A 16,387-nucleotide genomic window follows, 5' to 3' on the forward strand; every position below is an offset into this window, starting at 1 on the left:
ACGGGGATCGAATGCGAATTCAATTATTAAAAAACATTGCGGATGCGGTTCGGGGGCGGATGCAAAGTCTGCGGATTCGGATCGCAGGCAGGTAATCAAACTATTATCCACGCAAGGCTCTACTCATGGTCTTAGTAAACGAGATGGTCCGTCAACTCTGTCATTGGGATATCACAAAATTGTATTGTGCCCCTTCCCAGAATAATATGTGTAAGGTGCCTGAACGGTCTAGAACAACCGGCCCGTTGCTGGCCGTGGTCCTTTCAAAGAAACTTGGCCCGTGGCCCACTGCCAGCAGGCCCGCTACTACCGGCGCAAAAAGTAAAGAAACGGCGCCGCGCCGCACACCGACAGCGCAAACCAAGGCGCCATAAAAAACAAGAGTAGACTGCCTCTTGTCACACAGGTCCTCTCGCCATATTATTCATTGGACATTGTCATCACCAGCATCACTATTCTTAGTCCTCTGATTCCTATCCGTGGAACTATTCGTATACTGAAATTCCTTTGTAAATTTCGTAAAGGTGCAGGCGAGCTGGTGATTATTAACCATGTTGAATGAACCTGAGACTGGGATAGAGAGGAAATATCAAAACGTAGATGAGACAGAAAATAGACAGGATGACGTCTCAGAGGCGTCGTTCTGTCTCTTCTACGTTTTTATGTTTCTTCTTTACCTCAGTCCCGGGTTAATTGAACATGGTTAATTCCTTCGTGCTCATGTATATTGTACTTAATGTCCTGTGTTGTAGCTATTGCAACGAGTTTTCTGGGTCCCAATTATTTTGTAATGTGATAGTTAGCCAAACATTAAATTTTAATATAAAGGACATGTATTTATGATCATCCACCTTAGATACTTTTGTCATGGTTACTCTAAGTTTAAAATTTGTACTTAAATCATTATTGAGGATATTTACTTCGAGTTTTTTGTTTGTATTTACTTATTTATTTTCCGACCCTCAAAACCGCAACCCCCACAACAAATCCCCGATTCGGCCCCTTAGCCAGAAAGTTTGGAGACCCCTGGTATAGAAAATCAGCGCGCTATATAGTTACCTTCACATTTGAAATACATATACCCGCTTATGATTCTGTCGTTAGACCTACTATGAAATATGCCAAAATAATGTGGGACCCTCATACGCTTGCCTTGAAGGCCTTGTAGGTGTCAGGCAATGTTCCTAAATAAGTAAATAAATAAATAAAATAAATGTTCTGAATTTGAGAAATTTCCGCGGCTTCCCTCAAAGTTTATTTTTAACAAATATCGCCACATTAACTCCCCTATTGAACTATGTGAACTTGACAACCTTCCAGTACTTGAATATAGAACTAAGTTTGATAAGTTAAGATTTTTCTTTCTCGGTTTTTATAATTACGTCAAAATTAATGAATTCGAAAACTTTGATCTTTACACCAGCGAATCCTCAAGGTGTCGTCATAGCATGTATATATATGTCAAACATACCTGTTCACAATAATTGGGTTAAATTAATTTTCTTTTTTTCCCTGAAATGATTAAATATACACACAGAGGACGGGGCACAGAACAGATCTTTCAACTCACAACGAACAAAAATAAAAAGAAGAAGAAAAGAACCGCCTCGCAGAAGGCATCAACAAATCTTAAAAGGAAAGGGATAAAACTTGGTGCAGGAAAGAGAAATGCCAGAAGGGAAACGAGAAGCAAATACAATAGTTCTGTGTTTGGAAAATTAGATGAAGCGATTAAAGGGTGGGATGCTCTACAGATGATACAGCTGCGTAATGTACATAACTTAAATGTTTTCTTTTAAATGCATTGAAAATATTGCTTGGGAAGCCCAGTAGATATAATGCAACTTGAAAGCGAGTTTTTTTTGCGTTCTGGGAGGCGATTTTGTGTTACATTTGTTGTTTTTTTTTCAGGTAGTTTTTTCTTCTTTTTGCCTATGCTTTGTTTATTTCATTGTAGAATGCTGGCGTTTCTTATTGGGCAACGGTTTAGTTCGTTTATTTCCGTTAATGTGTATGTTTTGTTTTAAATGTTGTGATTTCCACTCCCGCAATTGTTCTCACTGGCTGACAGTATAAATAAATTAAATATCGAATACAGCATGGGAAGGTGTCGCTTCGTTTATAAGGTTGAAATACTCCTCGAGAGCTTAAAGCCGTAAAGTTTCATCGACTCAGCGGAAAACATGACGAGCACCGCACGGCCCATACACTTTGGAGATTCTGCTTTTAAGCTCCGGGCGACGTGTTGAAGTGAATGCCTCGATCGTACGTCAAGGTATTCTGAACGCACGCAGTTGCTATCGGTCGCCCCCGTTCTATGAATCGCAAAAAAAAAAAAAAAAAAAGGATGTTTAGTTGCGCCACTCGGAGTGTGTCAACCCGCGTTGTGTACAGGGCGATGCTCGGAGATAACACTTTCCTCAAATGCGTGTAGTTTTGGGGGAAAGTTATGCAACTCGTGCCATTGCAGAATAGCCTCGCAAAAACCGAGACCTGGAGAGCCTGCGATTCGCGCAATAGAGCTACGGTGCCCGAACGTGTCTTCAAAGAGTTTTAGGGAACCGTCTTTGCACATCCAACACGGTTCGATGGTTCCTCTGGTACGAACTGCGCATGCGCTGTCTTAGAAGACTCGCATGTGTGCACTTCGTACCGGAAGGCCCTTCGTACCACATCGGATGTGCAAAATCGGTTCTCAAAAACTCCCTTTTGACGGGTGGTTGTACCGTTTTCTTTAGCCCGTGCATCAAAAGTGGTTCCGAAGTGGCCACGAAAGACGTCAAATAAGCCAGCGTGTCGTGTCGGCAGATGCGGCGATCCTGTCGGTTGGTGCAGGAAGTTTTGACCAAAAAAGTAACGGGCGAACGCGAGTGTCGCTGTCGTCGCGGTGTCCCAACTCTTGGCTGCTGAAACTTCCGCGGTCTGTCGAACTGAAGGACGACCTGCAGCAGAACGGGCGCCTGCCGCATAGACGTCTGCTGTATACCGACATTGCTAGGACCGCAGCCGGCGACAACACGGCGCTTCTACGACGATGATCGGGCGGAAGTCGAGGGACCGCTTTTTTGGACGCGGTAAACACGCAAGTCACGAGACGTGTTCGGGCACGGTTATAACGCGTGGAGTTTTTTTTCTGTTTCGAGGACGAAATGGCGAAGACAGTATACGTTGAGCAATCTAATCATCTCGTTTGTAAATATACGCTCTAAAAGCCTTCGGTGCATCTAATTTCCCGCAAAGCAGGTGGGTGAGACAACCGCTCCAATAATTAAAACGAAACAAATCGTAGGATAAAATACAATTACCTGTTCAACGGCAAATGTCTCTCAACCTAAAAGAAGATATATATATATATATATATATATATATTAAATGTAAAAAAAGTGTTTTTTTTTAATTTAACCACAAAATACTTTATATTTTGGGTAAAAGAACAGGATTACTTGGGGTATTTTTAAAGTGTGGTAATAAGGTTTTGGATATACGTTGGCTAGTCAGAGTCGTTAACGAAAGAAACATATAACTTTCGTGAGGCTCAGAAGAGTCGATGTATACTATTGCGGACAACATGAGCTGAAGCAGTCGTTCATGCTCCTTTGGCGAAACTGCCAGTGTTTTAAGAGAACTGTGGCCCGGAATGCAATGCGAAGTTGAGGTCCCATGCCTCGGACTGTATTTGACAAACTGAGAAACAACGGAGCTTGTGGGGACATATACAGAAAAAAGACCGGATCGGGTGTTTCAGCTTATATCGTCCGCAGGGGTACACTGCTTGACACAGCTCAAATAACACGATATCTGTGTTTTTTTTTTTTCATATTCTCCAAAGTTTGTTATTTCTACCTAGGATGTCAGCTCTTTTTTAGCTCTTCTGGACATATAACAGTAACAAGAACAGGTAGACATTGCACATTTGTGCTAGTTTGTTCTGCGCTCTTTGCGTGTGGATGGTTGCGGCAGGTGAGCATGCACGGTCCATACATGTTGAGAAAATCAGCAGCGAGCGTAGTTTCTTCTTTTCGCAGCGAGTCACATTGCGCGAAAACGCAAACTGTTGCATGCTCGTCATGACATGATAGCATAAAGTGTATTCTGAGCGCTTTGTTAAAACCTCATGGTCCTTTTCACTCGTTACCGATCTGATCACTCGTATGCTTATTCATTGAATGATTTCCAAAGAAACCTCCCCCCTCCTTATGCAGTCCAGGACAAAGTGCATTAAATGCAAACGTCCGACAGAACTCGAGTTAAAGCTGTTTCACTATTTCGCAGTTCTTTAAAAATATGGCATTTAGTAAATACTGCCTTGGAAACAACCCGAACATATTTTGTTTAAGCGGTCCGCCATTTAACCATATTCATGGCTAAAAAAAAAAGAAAGACTGTTACTGGTTGTTTATGCTCTTGTCGTAACAAAGAATATCTAAATGTTTTCCCTGTTTGACTTCCAACATTCGTCTACACTTCTTTCGCCTCTAAGTTAAAAGCTCGGATTAAGCTACGTGTTCGCCGGAACAATCAATCGCTCGCCTTTTATCGCCTGATCCCGCTTTCTGCGCGAGAATATGCGTGTAGGGCGTGATCATGCGATGCAAGACCGACGGTTGTCCAACGAACACGTAGCCTTCACCGCCCTTTCGGCTTAGCGGTGAATTACCTTTTTACTTTAAACTGTCACTTGCTTCGAAATTTAAATTAACAGGTGCGCACTGGTTTCGTATTGATCATCATCATCCTCATCATTTATTTTCCTTGAGGGCCCGTGGGGCAATATACGAGGGGATGGTAACGAAACAAAGAAGTAGAACAGTAAGCACAAATATAAGCACAACTATAGAAATATATAAGTTAGTTAGAGAGAGGGTAAATGATCCAACAAATTTAGTAGTGTAATTTATAGAAACGATGTTGTAAGGTAGTGAGTTCCAATCCTCGATAGCCGATGGTAATGTGGAAGTCTGGCGAGAAACAGGTGATGATCGAATTTCACGCAATTTACATGGGTCATCTAAACGAGGAAAAATACGGTTTCTCTTTTTCTCGGTTAGGTTATACTTGTAGGAATCCCTGGAGTACCTCATACTTATTTTTTAGATTGATGTTTGCCCGGTCTCGGGAAAGGCGGAATCATTTCTCTACGAACCACGTGCATAGAGCAAGTCATAGCACTCTATGGAACGTACTACGCTGAAAGATATAAACAATTCGTCTCCACGTTGAAGTGACAGATGCCCCCGTGTCAATAGGCACCGCGGCGTTCGGTTAGATGCCTAGACTTTAGCGCAGAGAACAATATTAGGTGATTGTAACGGCCGCTTATAGACCTTTCCAAGAAAAAGAATCTGGCCGGTTCCACTTTCAGTATTCGTGCGTATGGCGCGTGATCTGCTCGCTTTCCGAGGCGACGTACATGCGCGTGCTGGGCTCAGGAGATCGCACGCTGGGCTGAGGACTTGTTAACATTGGAACTGCGTGATGCACGTTAAAGACCACAGGCTAACGGTTGTACTGCAGTGGCTAAATTGCTCATCTACAGCTGGGAGACTCGTCGCCCGTCGATGCAGACCAAGTTCTAGGCTGTATAAACATACACACAACCCAATTTTTGAACATTGGAATGGTGTATAGGCGTGCTCTAAAACGACTTACGTGGCGCGTGGTGATTTAAGCAGACTGAAAAGAATCTTTGAGCACGACACTTCAGCCGGTCGCGTTCCCAAGTGGAACAGAGCTTACGAAATCTTAGGCCTTGTGGAAAGACGATCGGGTCGATTCGTTCAATTAAACTGGCAACGGGACCTTGTTACGAAATCAAACAAAAGGGAAAGCGAGGTAGCCGTCTTATTTGTCTCGTTTGTTTGTTTCTTCGTGTCAGAATGCGGGTGCAAACTGGTTTCGACCCTGTGGCGATGGATGATGGGCCCGCGGAAGTTGGCCTGCGACACCGGGAAGCGAAGCGGCGGGGAGCATCGGTTGGGCGAAGAGGAGGGGGACAAAGTTCGGCTTAACATAACGAGTTTTTTGGTCTTTCGTTTGCTTTTCCGCCGAGATTACGATACATTCCGCGGAGAAAGTGGTACAGCGGTGGCACCCGATAAAAGGACGCGGCAGAGAAGAGGTCGCACTCGATATTCCGCACGGCAAGTTTCAGTCGGAGGCGAAGGGGAACGGGCGCACGTACACGATTAGAGCGATGGGGACGAGCCGCCTTTTGCCGACGGCTGCGACACTAATGGCGATGATGATGAGCACGTAATCTCGAGTTGGGTACTGACACCTCAAGACGGGCAAATCGTGGCCAATATGGGAGTCACACATTCATTCTCATAAGGACGCTCTCCACTTTCAAGAAAGAAAGAAAAGCAGAAGAAAAAAAGAACCTGCGAGCTTACTTCTCTGCAGAACACGAAGACAACCAAGCGCGCGAACAATGGGATTCCAGCGATTAGACAGAAATAATGAGATGTGCGCAGTGGCCATGAACATTGCGTTTCACTTGCTCGCGGTCGCTGCGCACATCACGTTTTTCGGACCTTACCTCGGAAGATCGAGAATACTAGGTTCGTCAATCGCTGGTACCCTATTTTTTTTTTTTTTTTTGCTTTTGCCATGACAAGGATGTATTTTTAAAACTAATAAAGTCGCATACTTCTCAATTTTTCAGTGTTGCTGACTGGCGCTTTATGCCGAGGAAGAAAATAATCATGCCGGAATCATCCTAGCGATTCAGTCTGTTACGGTGAACCGAAATTTAGTTCAAGTTGCCGCTTGACGGCACATCGGACAATTCCATCATGGGCAACTCAACTTATCGCTCTAATAATAGTATCATTTTGTAAACTCACCGGTGACTACGGTCTCAAGCATCAGAGCCGCCGTACGAAAAGCTTTTTTTTTTATTTGTTTTTTTCAGGGTGGAGGAAAAAAATCAAGATGATTTAAATCGCGATTTAAACCGCAATTTAAATCCCACTGACTTGACATTGATAATTTAAATCAGACACTTCCCCCGAAAATAGTCCCGTTAATAGTTTCTACTGGCCGTCTGTCTATCATCCTATGCTTTGCACGGATATTTATTTTGTATTTAAACGTAAGAAAAATTAACCAATAAAAATTTACATCAAACAGCCGTTAAAAGAAAAAAGAAAACACGTTTAGTGACAAAAAATTACCTGAACCATTTTAAATCATATAAAATTATTTAAATGAAAGAAATCTGGTTTAAATCAAATACATCTGAATTGTATATCTTAAAGAAAAAAGACGTGACTTTTGTTTTTAAACATTGGTTTCTGTGATGGTTACCGGATGTGTATCAGGTATTATCGGCAGCAACGTTGCATCGGTGTGTCCGAAACGGGGACATTTCTCCGCGTGAACGAGTTGAAGAGCTTCTGTCTCACACACTTTAGGAGCAGGACTAAGCTGAACCCGCAGATACGATGCGGTGGGCTAGAGGCCGGAGATGCGATACGGTGGTTTAGGCACATCGTTTATAAGATAAAGTTGGAAGCTAGAAAAAAAAAATCGAAGAGCGTTGTTGTTATTTGCGGGTAGGAATACTGTCTTCAGCTGAAGTCGAGCTTTCGGTTTACTGGTGTTCAACAAATGAGAAGATCGGAGTGTGGCCCCGCCCTTTCGCTCTTCAACTGTCACCGACATAGTTTTAAAAATTCTTGCATCTGCAGGTCTACGAACCAAGTACACCCGAAACTGTAGTCACTGACATCCGAAGAAATGCAGGGCGTGGCTCAATATCGTAGTGCTTCGTCATTTGTCCTTCGACTTTTTTTTATTGTAGAATGCCGCATCCTCATTGGCTGGGAATCGCTCATAAGATGCACTGAACTCGCCGCACCCACAGCTTCTTAAGTTGTCAATGACAAATAGCTTTTCGCGTTTCGATAACAATACCCGATACCACGCCGGCACCAACAAAATCCGGTTGTTAGAAACTATCAGAGATTATACTTGTTTCGTGAGACATCGGGAGTATTTTGATACTACGAATCCGGGGGCTCTAAACTATTGAAACACAAAGTTGAGGCCGAAGTTGACGGAGCACACTGATTGGTCTATCACGACGATGACTTGGCGCTTTTTTCGCCGAAGTCCATTCGGCTCGCTCAGAAAACTTTGGGCTCCAACTTTCTGTTTGACGAGTTTAGGGCCCTATTGACTTGGCTCACTGCAGTTTCCATTTGGCCATAGCCAGTGTTTCTTCAATTTCACTTCAACTTCAATTCAAGAAACTGAGCTATTTGCGTCTCCTCGAGAGATTCGTTTGATACATTCTATGATAAGCTTTTCTTCAGTTTCCTCATTTTTCCTAATTTTGGAAACTCACCTGCAAGAAACGCTGGTCACTATACAAGGACAACCTATAAACGTGCATTTTGAATTGTTCCCATTAATTTAACCCTCTGTCGCCGACTATCTCTACACTCTAAAAAAAGCCCGTGCGTCCACTTTCCCGCGCGACACTCGCAGAGCCGATCACCGCAACTTACGGAGGCGGCTCAACGAATGACGATGTCGAAACATATGTTTAGACCAAAAAACGCTCTCTGAGTCGTGACATTAAGCAATGCTAGCTTGACATTTTGCATTGCTTAATGTCACACCTCAGACTGCGTTTTTTGGTCTAAACATCTGTTTCGACATCGTCACTCGTTGAGCTGCCTCCGTAAGTTGCGGTGATTGGCTCTCCGAGTGTCGTGCGGGAAAGTAGACGCACGGGCTTTTTTTAGAGTGTATCTTGTGCACCGAAGATTGCTTATCAACAAACTCGGTGCGTGGCTTATTGTGTTCACGGTTTCTGCTTCTGTCCTCGGCGTTCTCATCAACGCGTGCCACAATTTGATTGGCTGTGGACCGGCAACAATACACCCGCCACTGCAGGCACGCCCTGCCTTAGGCAGCTGATTTGTAGCAGATGGGTAGAAGAGGAAGAAGTGGCAAGACTGTGATTGGTTCCCGTTTGATTCAATGCGCTGCGATCGCATCCATGTAAACCCAGCCAGTGGCATCAAGTGCTGCGTGCGTCGCAGGGTTGGCAACGCACGCGGCTGCCACGCGGAGGTCCAGGTTCGATTCCCTGGTCGGCCCAGTTCCCTTCTTCCAACAAACTGCGTCTTCTGGAGAGTTCCTCCAGCCCACTACCGGCCGTAATCGCGTGTTCCGGTTCGGAGCATTCCCGAACGTACGTCATGTATGAAATCACATGCTTCGAGTAGTCTGTGTCTCTTCCGTCGCCGTCCCAGGATGTACGGTGCCCCTTCTTGTTTTAGCTACGGGCGCGAGTAGTTCGCCTCATTAAGCGCAAGCGTGATTTCCAGTTCTCCATTCGTCGAATCTTTTCTGTACGTGACAAGGCCCAGACTTTCGTTTTCGGCTAACGGTATAGTAATGAGCCTGAGGGATGGTGTTCAGTTTCGGAGATTTCCTAGATTGTGTTAAGCGTGTCAATATCGTCAGTCGGCACAAGCGCCACTGATCGGTGTATCAGTTTAACTTCGGTCATCACATAATTGCAGACCCGTTACGAGCGATATCGGATGAGCGCAAAGTGTTAATGACAGAGAAACAATAACTTCATATTTGGGTAACGTAAAATAGCGGATTGCCGGGCTAGTTAGTGATCAATCGACATAAAAGTGTGCGAAAACAGAGAGGACAAAGTAGGAAAAACAAACATGGCAAGGACTCTCAATAAAACAGAAGTAAAAAAAAAAAAAATAGAGCATGTTTTGCGCGTTTTTACATTTTGTCTTGTCTATCTTCGCACTTTTTTTTTATTGCGTTTTATTGTAAAAGTGCCCCGATAGAAAAAAAAACACAAAGGAAAACGTGAAAACCATTTCCGTGGAGGGACTCTATACTCCAATTTTTTTTTAAAGAGCTTTTGAAAAAATTGATATATCTAACAAAAACTGATTTTTTTTTCACAAGTTCACATCGACTACCTTGTCAGCAATTCTTTTTTTTTTTTTTTATAAATAGAAATAAGTTTCGCATTACACAGCAAGGAACATTGGAAAAATTTCGCGAGTACCTCAGTTATTTCATGACGGACACATACATTTATGTCCTCTCTTGTGTCACAATTATATTACGCAACCTTTTTATCACATTTATTCGTACACAGATCCTTTTTTTCATTATTAAGTTAATCAAATGCTCGTAAACTAAATGCCACAGAAATAATTAAATAGAGGTAAAAATATCGGCCGATTCGCCCTCAAGAAAAAAACATCGTTAGCAAAGTCTCAAAAGCAGCTGTGAACTGTGACCGACCTTAGATGCTCCCTCCTCTTGGGCGTGCACGGAAGCACTCAGCAGCAGGCAGAGACATGCCACCAGGGCGACGACAACTCCTCTGGAGACGACCATGTTTGGTGGTGGCTCGTTGGCAGCAGTCGCAACAGAAGGGATCACTGAGCGGAGCAGAGCACGGGAGGTGTACGAGAAGGCGCGACGGCGTTCGATATGCGGAAGCAGAGACGGCAACACAGCGTATCCGTGCCCGGGCGGCAACTACTAGTGCCGCTCGACACAATGGGGCCGCTGATATAGATGGGCCCCCGGCGGCGACCACCTGAGTCTGCGAGCGCGCCATTGGCCCAAGGATGAGCACGTGACCCGGCGCTCGGGAGCGCGTCCTCATCGTCAGCGCCGCTGCGGGGAGCTGCGAAAAACATGCGCGGCGGAGGAAGGGCAGAGGCAGCGAAAAGGGTGCGTGACGTCACCTAGTGTGCGACTGACTGAACCGTGTTGCCTTGTTGACTGGCACTGATCGAAGCTATCGATGTGGGAATGTCTCCTTTTAAGCAGAATAAGCTTAATTGCCTGTTAGGTTTTTGAGAATCACATACCTATAAACTTATTTTTTTATTGCAAAGGGGGGCGGGGATGCTGGTGATTGGGGCATAAAAAATATTAGCGTGGTCGTGGGTCTTAGAGGACTCGATAAGCGAAATGAATAAATCAGTAAAGTGCCATTTTTGTACTACTAACTAAATTATCTGACATTTCTTTTTAATTTGAACTTTCACGAAAGCTGTAAGCTTTAAAGCTATAAGTTTACTGCAACAACTTAGCGTGACCGCAACTTTTTTATTAAGGCAATTTAATATATTTACTGTCCTAATCAGTATCATAATAAAAGAGGCACAATGAAGTTACTTCGGTGTTGTTCAGAATTGAATGTATATGCCTTTCCGCATAAAAATTCGATAATTTAAATAAAAATATCATGGAGTAATAATTTTCCCCCCTTAATTTTGATGCTTAAACCGAAGAGACAATTTTAGGAAGTAGGTACGATGACACGGAGCTAACTCATTTATACTGATTTATAGCTGGGGTTGATATGGGAATTGATGCCAACAATGCCACTTGAAATATTGAAATTGCGCGATGTACTAATTTGAAGCGCAATTGGCGTAGGAAAAGCAGCGTGCAATGCAACGGTCGATTGCTGAATACACGCAATGTGCTTAGGCGCCAGAAGGCATGTAGCGATATATAGGACTCTTATACAACGCTCACTGCAAAGCTATAAAGAAAAAAATATGTTTTACCATGGTGTGCTGTCCGCGACTATTGACATATTTGATTTTATTTTTACTTCCTTAGTTTTTTTATATATAAATAGAGCATTGGGGGAATTCGAGAACTTCGATGTTCCAGTTTAGGACAATTAAGATGGCATTTTTTTATATCGGAACATTATCAACAACAAAAAATACACACTTCGAGTTACAATTAAAAACAATCGTTTGCTCCGTGTTTGACGATATTGCAGCACATCATATTTATTGATAATGATAATATTAATAATTACCCATCATAATATTGCTTTTCCACCGTTAATTTGTTTTTGTTTTTTCAGGTGTGTGGACGTTTTTGAACCTTGAGCCGGTTGAGGTATCCACAAATCAACGAAAATCTGCATAAAATGAAGCGTGTGTTCACGACAATGTTTTGAGCAAGACATTGATATGTTGCCCAGTTTTGTTACTCTCCAAGTAATCATTCACAACCAAATATCTCATCATTAAAACGGAGGCGCTTGCGAGTGCCTGCAATATAAAACTATTTCACGAATAATAGTAATTAAAGTTTCCTTCCCACGGCGGTCATCTTAAAAGGCTAAAAAAACGTTTTTTTTATATCAAAATAATACTCATTATTAGCTTTACTAGCATTCTCCCTGTGTTTACGGCGATTCTACGGCAAGCTATACCAGTCATAAGATAAATATTTATTTATATACTTATGAGATATTGCCGCGGGCCTCTCATTTTTTTCCTTTAACACAAAAGTTAGGAGGAGGATTTTCAAGAGTTGCATACCTTGTATTATTCTAGAAAAGTGGTCGAGAACTTTCTTAAAATTATGTTTCAAAGCGCGCTTTAACAAATAAGTGTTCTGTGCCATAAGAATTTGTAAAAAAAGAAAGAGAAAAAAAAAAAAAAAACTTTCTTGTCCCAAAGAACAAAAACAATAGAAAGTTCTCGGTCACTTTTTTTATTACATTGAGTACACGGTGCAAATTTACCACTTTTTAACGTCAATATTGGAGGGTAAATATGAGAAGTCCGCGAAATTGTTCTTCTGGCTAATTATTAGATAAAATAATTAAACAAACCGTGCAACGGTAATGAGTAGGAACGTTTCTCACTTTGCGGTTTACTGGCAGGAAACCAAGTATACTAGCACGCAACGCCACTGATTAAGAGGCTTCTCTGTAACATCGGAGATAAAAGCAGACGTTTTCTTTCAGTCCCTCCTCCACAAAACACCGCAAAAGTTGTAAGGGACTGCATTGTTTCCAGTATGTCTCCATCAAGACTCACTATCCTCGCGGTGACGGTATTTAAATGCGGCTCATCCAGTGGCCACGAGCACCGCGTGAGCATTCCATTCGGGCTCGTGACAATCGATGCCTCGACGTGCATTCGGGTAGTGGCGCGTGCCCAGTCACTGGGGAATAGACGAACCTTAACAATGTGTGGAACTCAGCGCGTGCCCTGCGCTTTGCCAACCCAAGCGCGCGGGTATACGATAAACATGGGCGGAACACATAATCGGCTCTGTATCACGTGACCGCTTTTTCTGGTTGCGAGTTGAGGGGGTGATCGCTGCTCGTTTTTCTCAATTTTTCTTTCCGCAACTGCCATTGCGCGATAAAGAATAAAAATAAATAGCGCATGTTATATAGGTTACACATTTCGAGGAATAACTCTTGAGTGGTATTTATTGAAAGTACAAATACTGTTAGATCGCCCCGTTTTACCTATGACTATGTATATAATAGCTTGGCTTAGAATAATCCAGGTACACGGGGATTATGTTAGAACAGCTGCATTCGTACGTGTTTTTAGATCTCATCGAATACATTAAAAACTGTATTGTAGCCGTTCAAGATGGCCGCCACGGGAGGAACACCGTGGCGTCAGGTTCTCTGGGTGTCGAGAACGCCCCATTTCACCACGTTATCTGTAACCAAAACCTTGACTTCACGCGTACTCGTGATCGGCCACAAATTGAACCCGACACTATTCTTCTTACACTATCGCCCGCGCTCTGGTATCTAGGGCAGCCTCTTTTCACTATCGCTGTGAAAACTATACAGGCGCACTGAACTGCACTGAACTTCCACCGCGGAAACGTTCAGCGTCCTTTGCTCCACAGTCCGCACTATCATTCGCGGAATCATCGAGATAGGTCGACGCCTTCCCAGTCACGCGAGGTCTTCACTCATCGCCGAAAACACAACCTTCGATTTTTGCCGGGCACGAGAGGGGGGAATCTGTCAACGCTAAGTCGGCTTGCGAACGATCGCAAAGCTTTTGTTTCTACTCACTGTGCGAAAACGAACGCCCAACGCCGAACGCCGGCGTTCGAACGCGTTCCAAGAGTGAGTATAGACAAAGGCGTCTAATCCTTCTAACCAGAGCTTGGCGCTCTGCCGTCCCCACACGCTCTCATTTCCTCCTTTCTCGCAGTTTGTAGCCGTGTCGTCCTTTCGCTAAATTACCCTGGTGCCTGAGTGTCCTTCTGTTTCGGGCGATGGCATTCTTTGCACTAGTACTCGATGTCGACAGGAGTGACACTATACGTACGCGATGGCTCGAAAACTACAAAGAAATAGCCGGAAACAACATGTCGTCGTAGCACAGTCAACGCCAAAATCCTGTGCTGGGATATTGTCACCTTAAAGGAGCTGTGCAACGATATTCAGTTGGAATGTTTTTCACTATACACGAGCTTACTGGCGCACCTGGGACTCAAAGACCCTCACACGCAACGCCACTGGCCAAGAAACTCCTTTGTTGCGTTGTATTTCAAGGACAAAAGCGTTCATTTTCATTCAATCTCTCCTTTGCAAAATTCGATGACGTAACGTGGGGATCGCAGAACACCCCAGTGACGATATTTGAATGCGGTTCATAGATTGGACCCGAGCATTGCGTGGGTACTCGACTTGGGCTCGTGATAATTGCTAGCTCGAGAAGCATTCGGGTAGTGACCCGTGTCCAATCGCTTCAACGACGACAACAGCCGAGCCATAACAATGTCTGGAACTCAGCGCGTGTCCTGCGCTTTGCCAACCCCAGCGCGTGGCTATGATCAACACTGGCGGCATATAATCGGCTCCAGATCACGTGGCCGCTTGTTGTGGCTGCGAGTTGAGGGGGTGAACGCTGCTCGTTTTTCTTTAATTTTTTTTCTGGAACTTTTATCGCGTGGGGTGAAAAACGAACGCGTGTTTCATAGGTCATTAACGTTAGGGATCCGTTTTAAGCGGTATTTGCGCAAAGTACAAAAATTGTTGCATCGCTCCTTTAACCGAAAGTGTGCCCCCCCCCCCCCCCCCAAAAAAAAAAAAAAAGAAGAAGAAGAAGCGTTTGAAACAAAATGTATTTTGTTTCAAACGCATCTGACCATGCATGGTCAGATGCCATCCGCCTAAGCACAGCGCACATGAAGGCAACGTTGCATAAATACACCCTACATTACCCAAGCTCCGAGGGAAATACTGGGAACGTAAGTACACGCGCTGCACGCGCTTTCCTCTCTCTGTCTAAAATATTCGAAGTAACCAAATTAAGGCGTTGACGAATGTAGTCGGAAGTGCTATTTGATTTAGATTTTCGCGATAGAACAGTTAGTGCTGCAGACAAGTGCAGCCCGTGTGACTACACTACCGCCATACTCCCTGGTGATTGCGCATGCTTAAGCATGCGCAATCACCAGGGAGTATGGCGGTACCATAGCAATTTAGCAAAAAGGTATTCTGCAATCCAACTGTCGTAGCGTCCAGTTGCTTTTGTGCTAGTTTTAACACTCACGGCGATTACACCGAGTTGACGAAGTATAGGGCAACGTTACTATAGATTAGCTCAGTTGCAGAAGAGCAGTACCCTCCCTTCTCCCAACCACAGCTCGCCTCCCGTCGTTCAACACGCCACCTGTTTGAGGACGACTGCTATGGTAAGCGATGCGTATCCTATTCATACATATATGTTTTGAAGCACAGCTTCTAGATTGCGCTTCGCCGTACTTTATGGAATACACAGTTTCGAACCGATAATCTAAATCGGGCTTCAAACGACGGGAGGCAGACTGCAGGGAGCAAGGGGGGAGGGGGGGGGGGAGTTACCCTCCCCCGTGGAAATTCCACAACTGATCTAACCCAATAACTCTGCGGTCAGGCAGCTGCGGTGGCGCTGCTGTTAACGCAACGCATGTGCAGTCGTATCAATTGACTCGGATGTAGTTTCTGCGCACGCGCAGTGGTCCCAGGTGGTGCGGGCAAATGCGGACTTTTTGTTAATGGTGTGGTAATCCATACATGTACCAGGGTGTACGCCCACGCTCTTCCTTTCACGAAGTAATTATGAGTTTTGTGCGTCTCACTTGGTTTTATATCTGCCATCGTAAAAGGGTTTCCACGCGATATCAGGTAACTTTGGACAAGAAGGCGAAAGAAAACAATAAAAAAGGGTTTTCTTTGGTGTCGATCGTAGGGTCTAGGAATACACAATCTTTTCTACGATATACGTCGGCTTTCCGACGTACTTCCTCTGAGTTTCCGTGAGAAAGGCTTCCAATACGTGTATACCACATCCTTCCTCGTTGAGACATACGTACACAGAAAGCGGTCCGACCGGATGTCATTCAGGCCACCAGAAGCAACGCGGTGCGCGCAGGCGTTTTCGGTCGTTCACGACATGGTCATGACGGCCTGGGTTGATTTGTGAGCGCCTACTTTCGTTGCATGTTTCCCGAAACGGGTTTCCACCGGAGCATCAAAGGCCACGTAACTTTTGGCAGGGAGGTCAAATGAAACGGAAACAGGTGCTTACTCTTGGCT

At 44.2% G+C, this 16,387-nt stretch overlaps 1 protein-coding gene across 1 annotated transcript in view; it reads right to left on the reverse strand.

Annotated features, from left to right (window-relative positions):
• The window catches only part of LOC115325746 (mucin-7), a 77,986-nt gene extending 67,381 nt beyond the window's left edge, over nt 1-10,605 (reverse strand). Inside the window, exon 1 of the mRNA XM_042291911.1 lies at nt 10,300-10,605. Coding sequence (XP_042147845.1) covers nt 10,300-10,395 — 96 coding nt within the window. The 5' untranslated portion in view covers nt 10,396-10,605. The remainder of the gene's footprint in view (nt 1-10,299) is intronic.
• Nucleotides 10,606-16,387: the final 5,782 nt, after the last annotated feature.

The sequence above is a fragment of the Ixodes scapularis genome, unplaced genomic scaffold, assembly GCF_016920785.2.
Source record: "Ixodes scapularis isolate PalLabHiFi unplaced genomic scaffold, ASM1692078v2 PGA_scaffold2__306_contigs__length_199485367, whole genome shotgun sequence".
NCBI classification, from domain to species: domain Eukaryota; kingdom Metazoa; phylum Arthropoda; class Arachnida; order Ixodida; family Ixodidae; genus Ixodes; species Ixodes scapularis.